The 13501-nt window shown below is 41.9% G+C and overlaps 1 protein-coding gene across 2 annotated transcripts in view; it reads left to right on the plus strand.

Moving 5' to 3' along the window:
• Positions 1-12713, plus strand: part of trim44 (tripartite motif containing 44) — a 42823-nt gene extending 30110 nt beyond the window's left edge. For both annotated transcript variants that reach the window (XM_070907678.1, XM_070907677.1), the window contains exon 6: positions 11353-12713. In XM_070907678.1, the coding sequence (XP_070763779.1) occupies positions 11353-11437 (85 nt within the window). In that variant the 3' untranslated portion in view covers positions 11438-12713. The remainder of the gene's footprint in view (positions 1-11352) is intronic.
• Positions 12714-13501: the final 788 nt, after the last annotated feature.

The following is a 13501-nucleotide window of genomic DNA, read 5'->3' on the forward strand; positions in this document are numbered from 1 at the left end:
AGAGGCAACAGGGGGCAGCTCTGCCAGCCTGCCAAGTGTGTGGGCGCTGCTGGGACCAGTCAGTCTTTATAATGGCTGTCTGGCCCTGGGACAGAGCCAGCTCAGTGATCACATGACTGACTGTGCAGATCAGACTAGGAAGGACTCCCTTCAGTAACCCTGGATCAATGGCGCCTATGGAGTAGACAAGGGGCAGAGAGGGGAAGGTGGGCGAATGAAGGGAGAGAAAAAAACAGTTGAAAAGTAGATACGGGACATAATGAAGGACAAAGACTGGACCAAGAAATAAATCACAGCCAAGTTGAAGTCACAAAAGAGGGAATAGAGAAGGAAGAATCTAAGAAGTCTTAAGTAGAAGGGAGAGTGGAGACTGCATAGGTGCTCACTATTCATTACCTATAAGCTGATTCTCTGTGCTTTCCAAAGGACAGATAAAAGTTTATCTCTCCAATGTGTTTTCCCCTCCCTTTCTCACTCTTGTGGGCTTGAGATTCAAACTTCAAAGGAGTATTAGATACTACAGAAATTTCAATTTAAGCCAAAGACGTAGTCTGCATTTAAAGTTTGCATGTTTTTTTAAAAAAACATGCAGGAAAAGGAAGTTTTGCTTTGCTTGGAAAGTATCAGATATCCCCAGACCTGGGACCTGTATAATGATGCAAGATCAACCTAGCTTTGCCTGAGATATATATGGGCTCAGTAGGCCCAACATAAGTGGTCTTGGATAGCTGGTCTGACAAAGGCAAGGCGGCTTTATGTATACAGCACATTTCAAAGGGCACAATTCAAAGAGCTTTACAAAGAAAGTCATTAGAATGACATTCAAATATTTGATTGAAGGAAATGTATTGCGTCCAGCTATTTACTTTCTCTGAGCATTGATAGGGTATCGTCTGCATACCTCTGATAAGCAATGTTATCATGTCTGATTTATCATGTATTAGGGCGCATGTACAGGTTGAGTAATAGCTGCCCAAGAATCGAACCCTGCTGGACTCCACATGTCATGATGAAGCGCTCAGATTTATGGTCACCAATGGCAACAACATAGCCTCTCCCTTCGAGATATGATCTAAACCAACTGGGGATTGTTTCAGATAATCGCACTCACTTCAATCTGCCGAAGAGTATTTTATGGTCAACAGTATTAAAGGCTGCAGTATGATCAAGCAGCACCAAAATTGATGTTTTACCTGAACCAGTATTCACACGTATGTCATTTAACACCTTTATCAGTGCAGTCTCTGTCCTGAGATCTGTCCAGAAGTCCATTTACATTTAAAAAGTTATTGACTTGAATCAAAACAGCTTTCCCAGTAGCAGGTTATCAGCTACATAGCTGATCCAGCTATGGACATTTACACATTTAAGAGGTGGGAATTCTTAATCACATGCATCAGGAATTTAATAGGAGATAAGATGACTTTGCATGGGGAGATGGTCATTACAACAGCAAAAAGGAATGTAAGCACAGCACACACCTAGAATGCAAAATCAGCCATCAGCCATGCTTTTATGTTTCAAGAACAACAAAACTGAGAACAAGAGAACAAGACTTAACGTCTACAGCCAAACTAGCATCTTTGTGAGGCTATTCTGCTCTTTACACACCAGAAAACACATATGTTGCTTGTAGGCAACATGCAGAGACAACTTTGCTATTATTAGACTCTTACCACTACAGAGAGAAAAATGTAATGTTTTGCCTGAGAGTGGCACCAGTGGAAAGGTCATGCTGTTACCTAGGAAAAGGGTTTATCCCCTGGTGAACATGAAAGTGTAAGGCAGTATTTCACATTATTTTTGGCCTGCATCTTGTGCTGGAGGAATAATCATTATTGTAAATCACTCATGAGATATTTTGAGTAGGTGTGGATATCCTACTTTTTTGACATGCTGGCGGCAATAACGATTACAATAACACTTATTTTATACACAATATATTGCTATACTGAAATGTAATAAGTGGTCATACACTGTATTTACTCTGTGTATCTGTGTATTATCATTGTGTAATTAAATACATAATCTCTTTTCATGTACCTTTACTGTGTACTTTATGTCATCACCCTGTAAGAAATTTTCCAGACCTTGACCTGCAGCTGGGCAAGTTAACTATGTAACATAGATCACAGGCTAAATATGCAGTAGTAGCTGCTTTAACAACACTGGTTGGCATGTGGCCAGAGGTGCAATGTGTGATTCATTGTTAAATTATGCTTTAGCTTAGGTACTTTGAGTTCTACGGCAAAAGGATGGCAGGCACTCAAAAATATATATATATATTTTCGTTTTCTTTTTTTAGAAAATGGTTCCTGTTTTTTGTTTCGGTTTATTTCAGTTATTACACCATCAGTTAAGCTTTCAGTAGTGTAGTAGAACCGTGCTGACCCTGTACCCTGCAACCAGTATTTTAAGTACGCTTTTAACACACAGCATCCTTTTACATCTGTAGTAGTCATCATGTCGCTCTCACAGTGGAACACCAAACAGTAACATTTGCTTTGTACCAGCAGAGGAGGCATTGGTAGTCGACCACAGTGAGCCATTTATCCTGTTTCATCAACACCCCTTGGGGTTTCATTATGGGTTTTGAGTTTTACTGTGTTTTATAAATGAATAGCTGCATATTTGTAAGCATGTCAAATGAGGAATACCTGGAAATGACACAGTATAACCTACTGAAGATCAAACCTCTTGTTAGCAGCCTACATCCAACATGTCTGTCGTCTCGCCCCTCTCTCTTTGTTATACAGTGGGGAACCATTGCTCTCCTCTAAGGGATCTTCTTAACGTCATTTGTTGCCATTTAATTTGTGACCAAGAACATAATGGCTCTGGAAAATTGGAAGGCACAGTCCTCTGCCTACACAGAGGTGTGTTATTCAGGATAATTGTTGATTGTCAGATTGCATCTCGGTGAAGAGGTGCTCTAAAGGAAGTGGTGTATTTTCCCCACATGATGGTCCACACACAATCACATACTTAAAGTGAGTGACAACAAGGGATGCTAGTCTTCATGTTCAGGTCAGTTTTGTGGGCTACATGGGTGGGATTGGTGCAGTTCTCCTCAATTAATTCCTCAATTGCCCCTGTAGCCACAGAAATTGTAGAATCACTAAATGAGCCAATGTAAGATTGAGTCTTTACAGTGGTTTAATGCTCTTATCTGAATGGCTCTGCATTAATTTCTCTGTATGATTAACGGGAGGTACCTGTGTCAAAGTGAGCGAGAAATTAGTTCATGGAGGGATAACGGTATTCATCCAACTCCTCACACCTGCTGCAGCACAGACAAACCTGTGTGATTATTCTGATTGGCTGAGCATCGGCACACTATTTTATTCCGCTTCACTGACCTTTCCGCCTCACTGTTCGCGGTCTGTATGCAGGAGAAGGCGTCCTCAGCATAATGCATGCATCATGTAGTGAGTTGACTGCACGCAATCCTAGGCTGGAGTGGTACACACCGCACATCCTGATAAAATAATGGCATGCATGAACATGAGTTTGAATGGGATCTACTTGAGGCAATGCATCTGGTGGATGATGAGATGGATTTATCCTCGCCTCTCCCATTTTTCTCTGATGAATGAGCTGCGGTGCACACAAAGGGTCATATTAAACAGCCCCTAGCTCACTGTCCCCTATACCATGATGCATTGCCTGTTGTTGTGCGTCGTCTCTTCACTTCCTCCGTGAACTGATTAAGTCTTTGGAACAACATGGAAACACCACAGGGTGTTGCATTGTTTTTTCAAGGGGAAGACAATCCCAGTGAACAGTATGAATAGACCAGTGACTCTGAAAGAGGCAGACTGTCGCTGTTTGTAGCAATTATTCAGTCGTCTCTGAGCGTGCATCACATGATGGTGGGCTCTCTCTCTCTTTGGTCTGGCAGTTTGTTTCACTCTCCTCCACTGATCTTCAGTCATTAAGATACAGTCAATAATTCATTTCATGTAAATGCGGGTATAAATTGTACACACACAAGAGTTTCATCCCAAAGTAAAATGTAATTACAAAAAGACTCGTGTGCTTACTTCATAATTAATAAGATAAAAGAGAGCACTTTTCTCGGCTTGATCGGGCTGTTATTTTAGATTTTAAATTATAATAATGTAATGTATTTTGTTTTTTTATGTGGTCAGTCTGGATATCATGAGCGTAGAGAGTTATATTTACGTGGGAAAAGACTCTATTCAGCCCTATAAATCACTATGTAAACAAAGCCAACATTGCTGCGACTGTGGCTAAACAGGTTTGGCTACACGGACGCCGGCTATAAAGACATTTATATTTATCATTAAAATGCCCACGGAGTTTTGACAGCCGTGTAGATTATTCTCCCATCTCATAGAGGAAGAACAGTGTTGTGGTTGTTTTCTTTGTCTCAAGGCATATCACTAACATCATGAACCCCTACGTGTCTGCTTTGCAGAGTGTGTGCATGTGTGTGTTACTGCATCAGAGAACATTAGACATGGCTTCAGTTTTTGCTTAAGGGGCAAAGTTTCTGAACAGCCCTAGTTGATGGTTTTTATTGCTGTGCGTAAAAATCTCAGACTTATCAAGTTGTACATTTAAACATAAATCTGAGCAAACCAAAATTGATGTTGTGTTTAGTATTAAGTTGTATGGTAAACAAAAAGTAAACACAATATCAGTTGTGTTTTTTTTGTCCTCCATCCAACCTCCCATAACATCACCCATTTGATATAATATAATTGAAAGGCATATTTATGCATTCCATTATATTCCTGTGCATCAGTTAATCAAACATGCGTCAAATATAGATCCTGTGTCTCAGTGCTTTAAAAGCAACAGTTTTAAAATCCAATCTGTGAGTCATCCATGCCGTCCACCTCCAACACCTGCAGAGCTGGCAGCACCTGTGCCCACATGGCAGCCTCTCACCGCGGAATCTTAATGGAGTCCCCTCCTCAATAACTGCTGTCACACTCGCTGAGGTTTTCTCTTTCTGCCGTGACGGGACAGACACTCTGTTACCAGAGGAAGATGGCGTATTATACAGAAGATATTTGAAATACAAATAAAACAGGACTGTACAAAAGGAATAGAAATAAGTGAAAGTCATCAAATCATTGTAAACAACAACAGACTAAAAAAACATCTGCGCATAAGATTAATTGTTAAAGACAAAGAAATGGAAGAACAGTCATAACTAACAATTTGCATAATAAACAAGCACAAAAAAATGTGTTGTAGAAGTGACTTGAAACATTTTCCTGACCTCTCTAACCTCTCTCTTCAGGTGTGTTATTCTGAAGTCTCAAAGCCTCGAGTGCAGATCACAGTTACCTTTAGTCTTCAGTCTACTTTGTAAAAATCAGACAGGTCTCATCTAAAGATCAAAGTCTGTGCAACTCACATGTAGTCAAAAGGTCAGAGCTGTAGCATGGGGCAGACAGTCAGGCTTTGAAAGTAATCACCTTTTGAAATAGTCAGTCCTAAAAATAGCAGGTACAGGTAGTGACAGGAGACTCAGGGCAAAGTGCTTTTGTTTCTTTGTAGCACGGAAAACCTGAACATTTGCATTTTGAATGAGTGATGCAAGATGTTTATTTTTACCAGTATAGAGAATAAAGAGCTTAGTCAAGTAGTCGAGACAAGATGCCAGTGTGAATCAGAATCAGCTTTATTTGCCAAGTATGTTAACAAAACTGGCATTATTTATCGGGTACCATACGAAGTGGTCCTAGCACAAACCTCTGGGGTGTTCCAGGAAATATGTTTGTGCATCACTTGAAGTCTTATCTTGTCTTGAAGATTTGATTAAAACTAGTTTAAAGCTCTTCAGGAGATATAGACCCAGCATTTCTGACGGCCAGGAAGGAAAGCATAATCAGCTGTTTAAAACGTGATGATTTCCTTGTATTGGTTGCTAAATTAGTGAATTATTATTTTAGGCAGACTTTCAGCACTGTGCGTAATTATTAAGCCCAACTGAAACATCTCGTTTTGCAAATTGTTTTTATGAAAGTAATCAACTGTAGAAGGCTTCTCTCCCTTGGAATTTAAGATTCAATTATCATTACCCACTGAGTTTCTTTCATTTCCTTCCAAAATCTGCTCCATTCTTTTTTGGCAAATATGTTCACAAAGGAAATTGTTTTGTAATTTGATGTATTTTTTTTAGACAGTTTAATTTACACTGTAGCAGTAGCTGGTGACAGTTACCTCACGGGAAGTAGCTGCACCTAAATTTAGAAATAGTAAGTTCTTAAATTACACTTTGAGCCGCATATCAAAAAGACTGTTGATGATTGTGTCCCTGGAAGTGCTCGCACGTGCATCTTTGTATTAGAGCATGAGGGGAAAAAAGCACCTTATCTGATCATGGCCCGAGTAACCTGTGACAATGGAACTTTAATAGAAACTCCTGAAAAATGTATTAGTTGTTACACTTACACATCACTTCTCCCTTTTCTTGTGTTTAAGCCTCAGCAACAAGCTCTGATCAAGATGCTGTCGCTTCCTGCCAACACTCTGGGTCTCCTCCCTTTGTTCTCTGATCTTCACCTTCCCGAAGCACAGATTAAATTGTCTTTTCCTTCCTTAAGTCTTCCTCCACCTCCCCATGTCACTCCTTTGCCCTCCTCGGTTTTTCCGTCACATTTCTCCTCATTAGGATACATCCATATCTCAAATTCTCACTGGCGGGATCATCGCGGTGCAAAGTGTTCACAGATCACAGGGGGCTGCTTTTAATGAAAGGTGTGTGCAGGGGCTATTTCTAAATTACACACCCCCAGACGGAGCTTGTCAGATGAAATGAAAGAAAATAAATCTGTAGGGAGAAGAGGGGACGTTGGCAGACAAGATGGCACGAGAGAGGGAAGGATGTAAACCTTTGCAGGACAATGGCCAATTAGATCCAGCAGAGCATTAGCGCAGGGAGAGTAAATTACTCATAATAGCCTACAGTGTCTTTTCTTTTTCTTTTTTTTTACGTGAGATTGCCATCTACAAATCAATACCTGATTTTCTAACTTTCACTCTCCCTTCCTTACGTCATTAATGCTCTGCTCTCCTTTCTGTCCCCCCTTTCACTCCTTTATTTGATCTATTTTTCCATATCACAGTCATCTCTTGTCGCGGAGCTGTTTGTAGAGTTAAATCATCCTGCAGAAGCGACAAGATTTACTTCATTAAGTAGTGGCAGAGTGCACTGCTTCGCTGGAGAGTAAGGGTAAGAGTCTGTCCTCGTGGGCTCTATCAATAACCATTAAGGATCCTCTCTCATTAGACCGAACCTCATAGGCCTCCGGGGCTTGAGAAATGGGCCCCCGCCGTCTTATGTGATGGAGTACGCTTAGATGGCATCACCACTGTTTGGAAATGCAAATTGCAATAGTTTTTTCCCCCTGAGGATGATTGCCACCAGCGCTATGTACACAACCTTATTCTCATTCAACCCCTTTGCTTAATCAAGAAGAACCTCACTCCCCTATCAGCAACCTCCAGTCTGCTCTTCAGCTCCTCCCTCTTTCCCTCTCTCTATCTTTTTTACGCACACTCACACACACCTCAAACCCATTCAGCATATCCGAGCCACTGCAGCATGATTATTCATATGGCAATGAGGCTGGAACAAGCTGGCACGGCTGCCGCGGCGTGATGGGAGTGTTTCCGGATGATGACTTAGGAGTCCTGCAGCTTCTCTGCCAAGAGCAGGGAATTCAAACTTAATCAGGACAAGGACCCCTCCCTCCTCTATCTCCCAGAGAGCTCCACGAGGTTGAGGCCAAAACAGGAATAGAATGAGAGAGACAAAAGTCAAAGTCTAGGCAACATCATGCACGCTCTCTCCCTCTGTTTTCCTCGAGGGGAGCCAGAGGTTTTCTCCCATGAGCGATGGGTTCATTTTAGGGCTAGAAACTTTTCTGTTTCACCCAGAGCGGAGACATTAGTAAGATTAGCTTTGCTCTAGTCTATCGGTCCTATCGAACCTTTTATCTCTCTTTCTCGTTCTCTCACACACACACACACACACACACACACACACACATTTCCACACACCAAGGCTGTTGTCCATCCATCACCCAGGAGCACAGCCGGTATGTTTCACTGAAGCCCAGACAGTGATCTCTGTAGCAGGCCTCCCAGCCCTCAGCTCGCCCCTGTCCGCAGGCCATGGTCACACCAAGGGGAGGAGGCAATGATTGGTCCTGATCAATAATACATCGACTGCATTAAAGCTTATGAATAAGTCATGGATGGAAAGAACCCAGTCGTCAGGACACACACCCACACACACACAGCAAAGTGATCTTTTACTTAGGCCAAGGAGGATGAACAGACGGAAAAAGAGAACAAAGCGAGGGCTTTAACTTGTAGGGAATTTATCACCCACCCACTGACATTTTGTTGCATGTTGAAGCTCCTTTCGCTCTACCACCCATTCATTGCCATTCTCTCTCTCTCTCTCTCTCTCTCTCTCTCAAGTAATGGCCTTTTCCTGCGGGTGGAATAAATAAGTTATTACATCCATGTGTCCTAAGGCTTAGCAAGGACTGTTTGAATATAAATAGTTCATTTGCCTCCATAGTGGAAGCCCCCTCTTTGTGCCATATAAATATATCTGTAATTACTTTTACTTTCCTTTTTTTTTTTTACAAAGAGCAGGGTGACTGTTTTGGTTGACTGGAGATGCAAGATGAAATTGCCTTACACAAATAAGTCTGCCAACAGTTTACCCCAAACACCATCTCAGACAGGAGGGAGCTGTGTGAGAGCGTGGGGCTCGGCTCAATGCAAACGTCTGTGTGCTGTGCTGACAACAAAAGAGTGAACATCCTGTGTGACACTTTAGACAATCTGAATAAGAGAAAGTACAAGTGATAACTTTGTCAAAAATTTGAATGTGAACAGCACTTTGGAATAATTAATATCTCAGATGTATACTTAAGAGAGATGGTGTAACGATACAGCAACTAACCCTGTATGTGTGTGTGTATACACTCTGTCCAACATCATCATTTCTCTTGGCAGTAAGTAAGGTGGCGCTTGAAGCCAAAGTGTGTGTGTGTGTGTGTGTCTGCGTGTGTATGTGTGTGTCTGTATGCATATTGTTGCTGCCTTGTTAAAACCTTAACGTGTTGTTTATGACTTGCACACAAAGCATTTTAGAGTTAATCCGTTTAGTTTTGAAAGGCCAGCAGTTCATCAAACTGTTCTACGACTCCGCTTATAGGTGTGCACACATGTGCTAGCATGCACACAGTTGTGGCTGCTCTTTGATGAGATGCCCTGTTGCGAGTGTGTGTTGTGATGATGTGCTCCTGCAGGAGGTGCAGGAAGGGAAAAGGAAAGGAAGCAGCTCTTTGTTTCTGCCAACAGAAGTATGTCAGACAGGAATACTCAGGGAGCAGCGCTCCAAAAGATATCGCTGCCTATTAACCCACGTGTAGATTTTCTCTCAGAGATTGTGCTGCATGCAGCACAGGCAGAAAACGGAGGCAGGAGGAGGTGGAACAGTGCTGAAGCAAGTGAGGGAGAGAAGCACAGATGGATGGAGATAGAGACCACAGAATATTACTAGACACAAAGTTGATAAGATTATATAGAATTTATGAATTGGCCGCTTGTTTAAATATGTTCCCTCTATAAAGGATTCTATACAGAAACGTCTTTATCCTGGACAACATGGCAACAGTTTGTCCGGCCAAAACTGGTGGCGTCAACCTGCTTTCAATCCAAAAAACCTGGTGAAGGAGGTTAAAGTAATGGTAAGATTTAGCCTTAGTGAAGCTAAACAACACTGAAATCTGAAAACTGTTTCATACCTGAATTACTATAATAGTAATTCACATCTTTCACATCTCTGCGGTGACTCTGCACTGTGGCTAACCACATTCAACTAGTATTTGTTTTGAATACACTCAACTTATAACAGCTTGTCAGTGGTTCCATATTGTAGCTTGACAATTAATAATTACCTTGTTATTATTAAGGATTTTTAAATACCAGACTTACTAATTACACTGGGACTGAAGACCTTTGCTTTTACCCCGTTTACATTTGTTTGTAATAGAAAAACCACAAACACTAAATTGGAAAACAGTTTGATGAAATAGTTTGTGTTGCATCCACATCACATTGAATATACTGCACAACTGACGGACTGCCTCATCTTCTTGCTTCTCCTACAGTGAATTCTCTGTGTTTGTATGTGTTTTGTTGATGTTCACTGCGCTTGTCAGGAGAAGGATTAATTCATTTATTTTGCTGTGATGTGTAACCATCTGTGTGAGGGATAATATTGCTTGCTATACAAATTACCTGTTGCTGTAATGGTTGTCATGAACCGCTCTTCCTCCAAATGTAATAACCAGAGAACAAAGTATCTGTGCTGTGCTTACACACTGATGTGCCTGCTTAATTGACCGTGAACAGGTCGGCTGGTTTTCAGTTGGGGGGTTTTTTGCATCCAAATACAGCTTAATTTTGTAACAAGGACATCAGATCTGACCTTGAACTTGAATATCATCAATATCAGAAAAGTGCACATTCAGTCAAGCTGCCATAACAGTTAACTTCACTTCCACTCCAGTTTGCGCCCTATGAAACATGTACATCAGTATGGCATCAGAGATTTGGCTGGAATAATCTCTTCTTCGTTGATTCTTGCTCTGATGGGTGGCAGCAAATTCACAAATATAAATGCAAATTGACCGTCCAAGGTCATAGGAAGTGATTGTTTTAAAAGAAACATTTGAGTGGTGAAATTAGATGGCATAGCTCTAAAGTGCATTGAATCTCATTGAATTAAACAGCACCCCCATACAGTAAGTGTGTGTTTAGAAAAACATGCTGACCTATAGTGTTTTGAAAATGAATGTGGTACTGTAGATGTAGGGGGGAAATGATAATAAGAAGGATGGAGGGTGGAAGGTGGAATATGACAAGTTTCAGAAGAAAGTTGCTGCTCAGGGAGGAGCAGCGCTCTATCACCCTTGTGACATTGTCCAATTAGAGCATATGATTAGTGTAGACTGTTGCCAGTGAAATTGAATCTATCAGCCAGGCTCGAATTGCTACAGGTCCCTGCAATTTAGCTATCACTTTGTCTCTGTCACCGCAGAGCTGCTAATCTAAAACCGACGGAATGGATGATTTCTACTTAAGGCGTAGCTTGATTGAAGCTGATTACATTTCACAAAGGTTTATTATATTTCCATAATATGTGGTGGAGGGTTCGTGTTGGCGGGGTGTGTGTTTGTGTGGCTGCACGCAGGTGTTTGTGAAAGAGAGAAGAAGAGAGGAGTTGGAGGACTTACAGCCATCTAATTTGTCTCTGCCTCTGTTTTTGCTTTTTTTTTTTTCCAGGCTACCAGAGCCGAGGGCGAACCCCATGGACCCCCGGGACTATGAAGACAATGATTCTGGGCCATCCATGTACCACGCCCCCTGATACCAGCAGACCTGACTCTTACTACATCCATCTGTCCTTCAATGTCTGTTTCAGCCAGCCTTCAGCCCTGTCGAGCCCTTTTACCCTGCTCCCCTCCCCTCCTACCCCTCCCCTCTCGGTGCCTGCTGGCAGTGAACTGACCTTGTAGAAGGCTGCTGTGACAAATATGGATGGCCACGTCTTTTCTGCTCTCAAACTTTTTTTAATTCCTCACTAGCTACTAACTTTCTGTAATTGAAGCAAGCAAGTTATGTGCAATCAATTACCATCAGGCTCAATTTCCACCAGCCAGTCAGATCCTTGGCTTACTGGCGAGCCTGGCTGACTCAGAGAGGAGCCGTGCTAGGCAGCCGAGTGGAGCATCTGTTAAGCCCGACCGATGTCAGAAATTGGAAGTTCTGCGACACGGTGCGCTTCACACTTTATTTATTCACAATATCATTTTGATTCTGTCGTTCTCTCAGACATAGAAGGGGAACATTTGTCTGATGCCACAATGCCTTAACGTCATCAAGAGAATATATTACAAAGGTGTTCTGGGTGTTATATTTTGATTGTAAAAAAAGAAAAGAAAAGTTTCTCTAGCTTTTGTTCTACAATGTCTCTTCTACTTTCCATCATCCTGTTGCCTTCGACCCTCCATCCCCTCCATCCTGTGCTCTACCTGCTGATTCTTTATGCTTGTACATTTGTTCGCACTTCCTTGTGTGCTTGTCAGATCTATTATCAGAAGCGGGGGACATTTTGACACCTATTGATTGGCGAATGCTGCTGAGTCTTTGTTAGGTGAAAATCGAACTGTAATTTGACTGTGCAAAATAGCACTCTCACAGTATCAGCTTTCTATGGACTGTAAAGACTCATTACTCCTGGCCAATCTGCAGCGTATGAGGGATCACCCTCCAGGCAAGTGTATGCACTTTCTACCTTGACCCGCTCAGCCATAGCTTTCATTCATGATGTACCGCTGTAAGTCTCTCTGTATCAGCAGTTTGTTTTTAATGTGATTGATTCTGTTGCCTTCAATTCAAAATGGAAAGCGGTGTCACCCGTAATATAAGGGGCATGTTTGACAACAACATGACTTTCACTACTGTAGCACTACACTAAGATGCACTGAGACTTGTATACCCACCCAAGGGAAATGTTGGTGTGTCAGCAGCCGATTGATAACTCCAACAGCTCATTCTTTATTCTAGTCAGGAGTCTGACGTTTCCTCTTGTTTTTATTATTCTATTTTTGTCTTAAATCTATAAATAAATAGCCTGTTTCTTAGATTGGATGTTGGCGATGACATTCATATTTTTTAGTTTGGGCTCAATTCCCGATTATTTGTCTCTCACAAAACACTACAAACGCCTGAAAACCATCAGTCTTCCAAGACACTATTATCAGAAAACCTTACAGGCATATGACGATGGATGGAGACAGGAGAAGGTATGAAGTGCTGTAAAGAGGTAATTCAGAAAGGGGAGGATTTCTAGTTGTCCTTCATCAAAATTCAAAGCAGCAACACATCCAGATAGAACTGGGAATTGGAGGTTTGGGAACAAAGAGGGGTGATGGAGCAGGAGAGCTCTTTAGGGTCCCTTCTTCTCCACGGATGCATTTAAATACAGACTGGTTTCATGCCTACAGGCCCAGACAAGCCAGAACCCACTTTCATCAACTCGCAGCCTCAATCAGGCAGCCTTTGTCTCTGCGCCACTCGTTTTTCTTTCTCACTTCACTCTTCTTGCCTTCTCGGAGTCGCACCATGCGGCTCACATTGGCTTCACACCTGCTTTCTACCAGAGCTGCTTCATCCAGCCAAGAATGCTTTCTCAGCATGTCCGATCTCTCCACATTGAGATATTGACTCGGAGAAACTCATTTACCCGGCGGTCACTGCTATCTGGATAGTATCACATCTGGGTTTGCATTCTCTTGTGAGTTTCCCTTTACAGAAATAATAGGGTTTAATAATTTACCGCATGGGGCATTGATCCTCAGCATTCACTGAGCCACTGCTGGCTGATCAAGCACCAGAGCATTTTTTTTTCTTGTGTGTGGCTGTGGCTAAA

The sequence above is a fragment of the Enoplosus armatus genome, chromosome 6, assembly GCF_043641665.1.
Source record: "Enoplosus armatus isolate fEnoArm2 chromosome 6, fEnoArm2.hap1, whole genome shotgun sequence".
NCBI lineage: Eukaryota > Metazoa > Chordata > Actinopteri > Centrarchiformes > Enoplosidae > Enoplosus > Enoplosus armatus.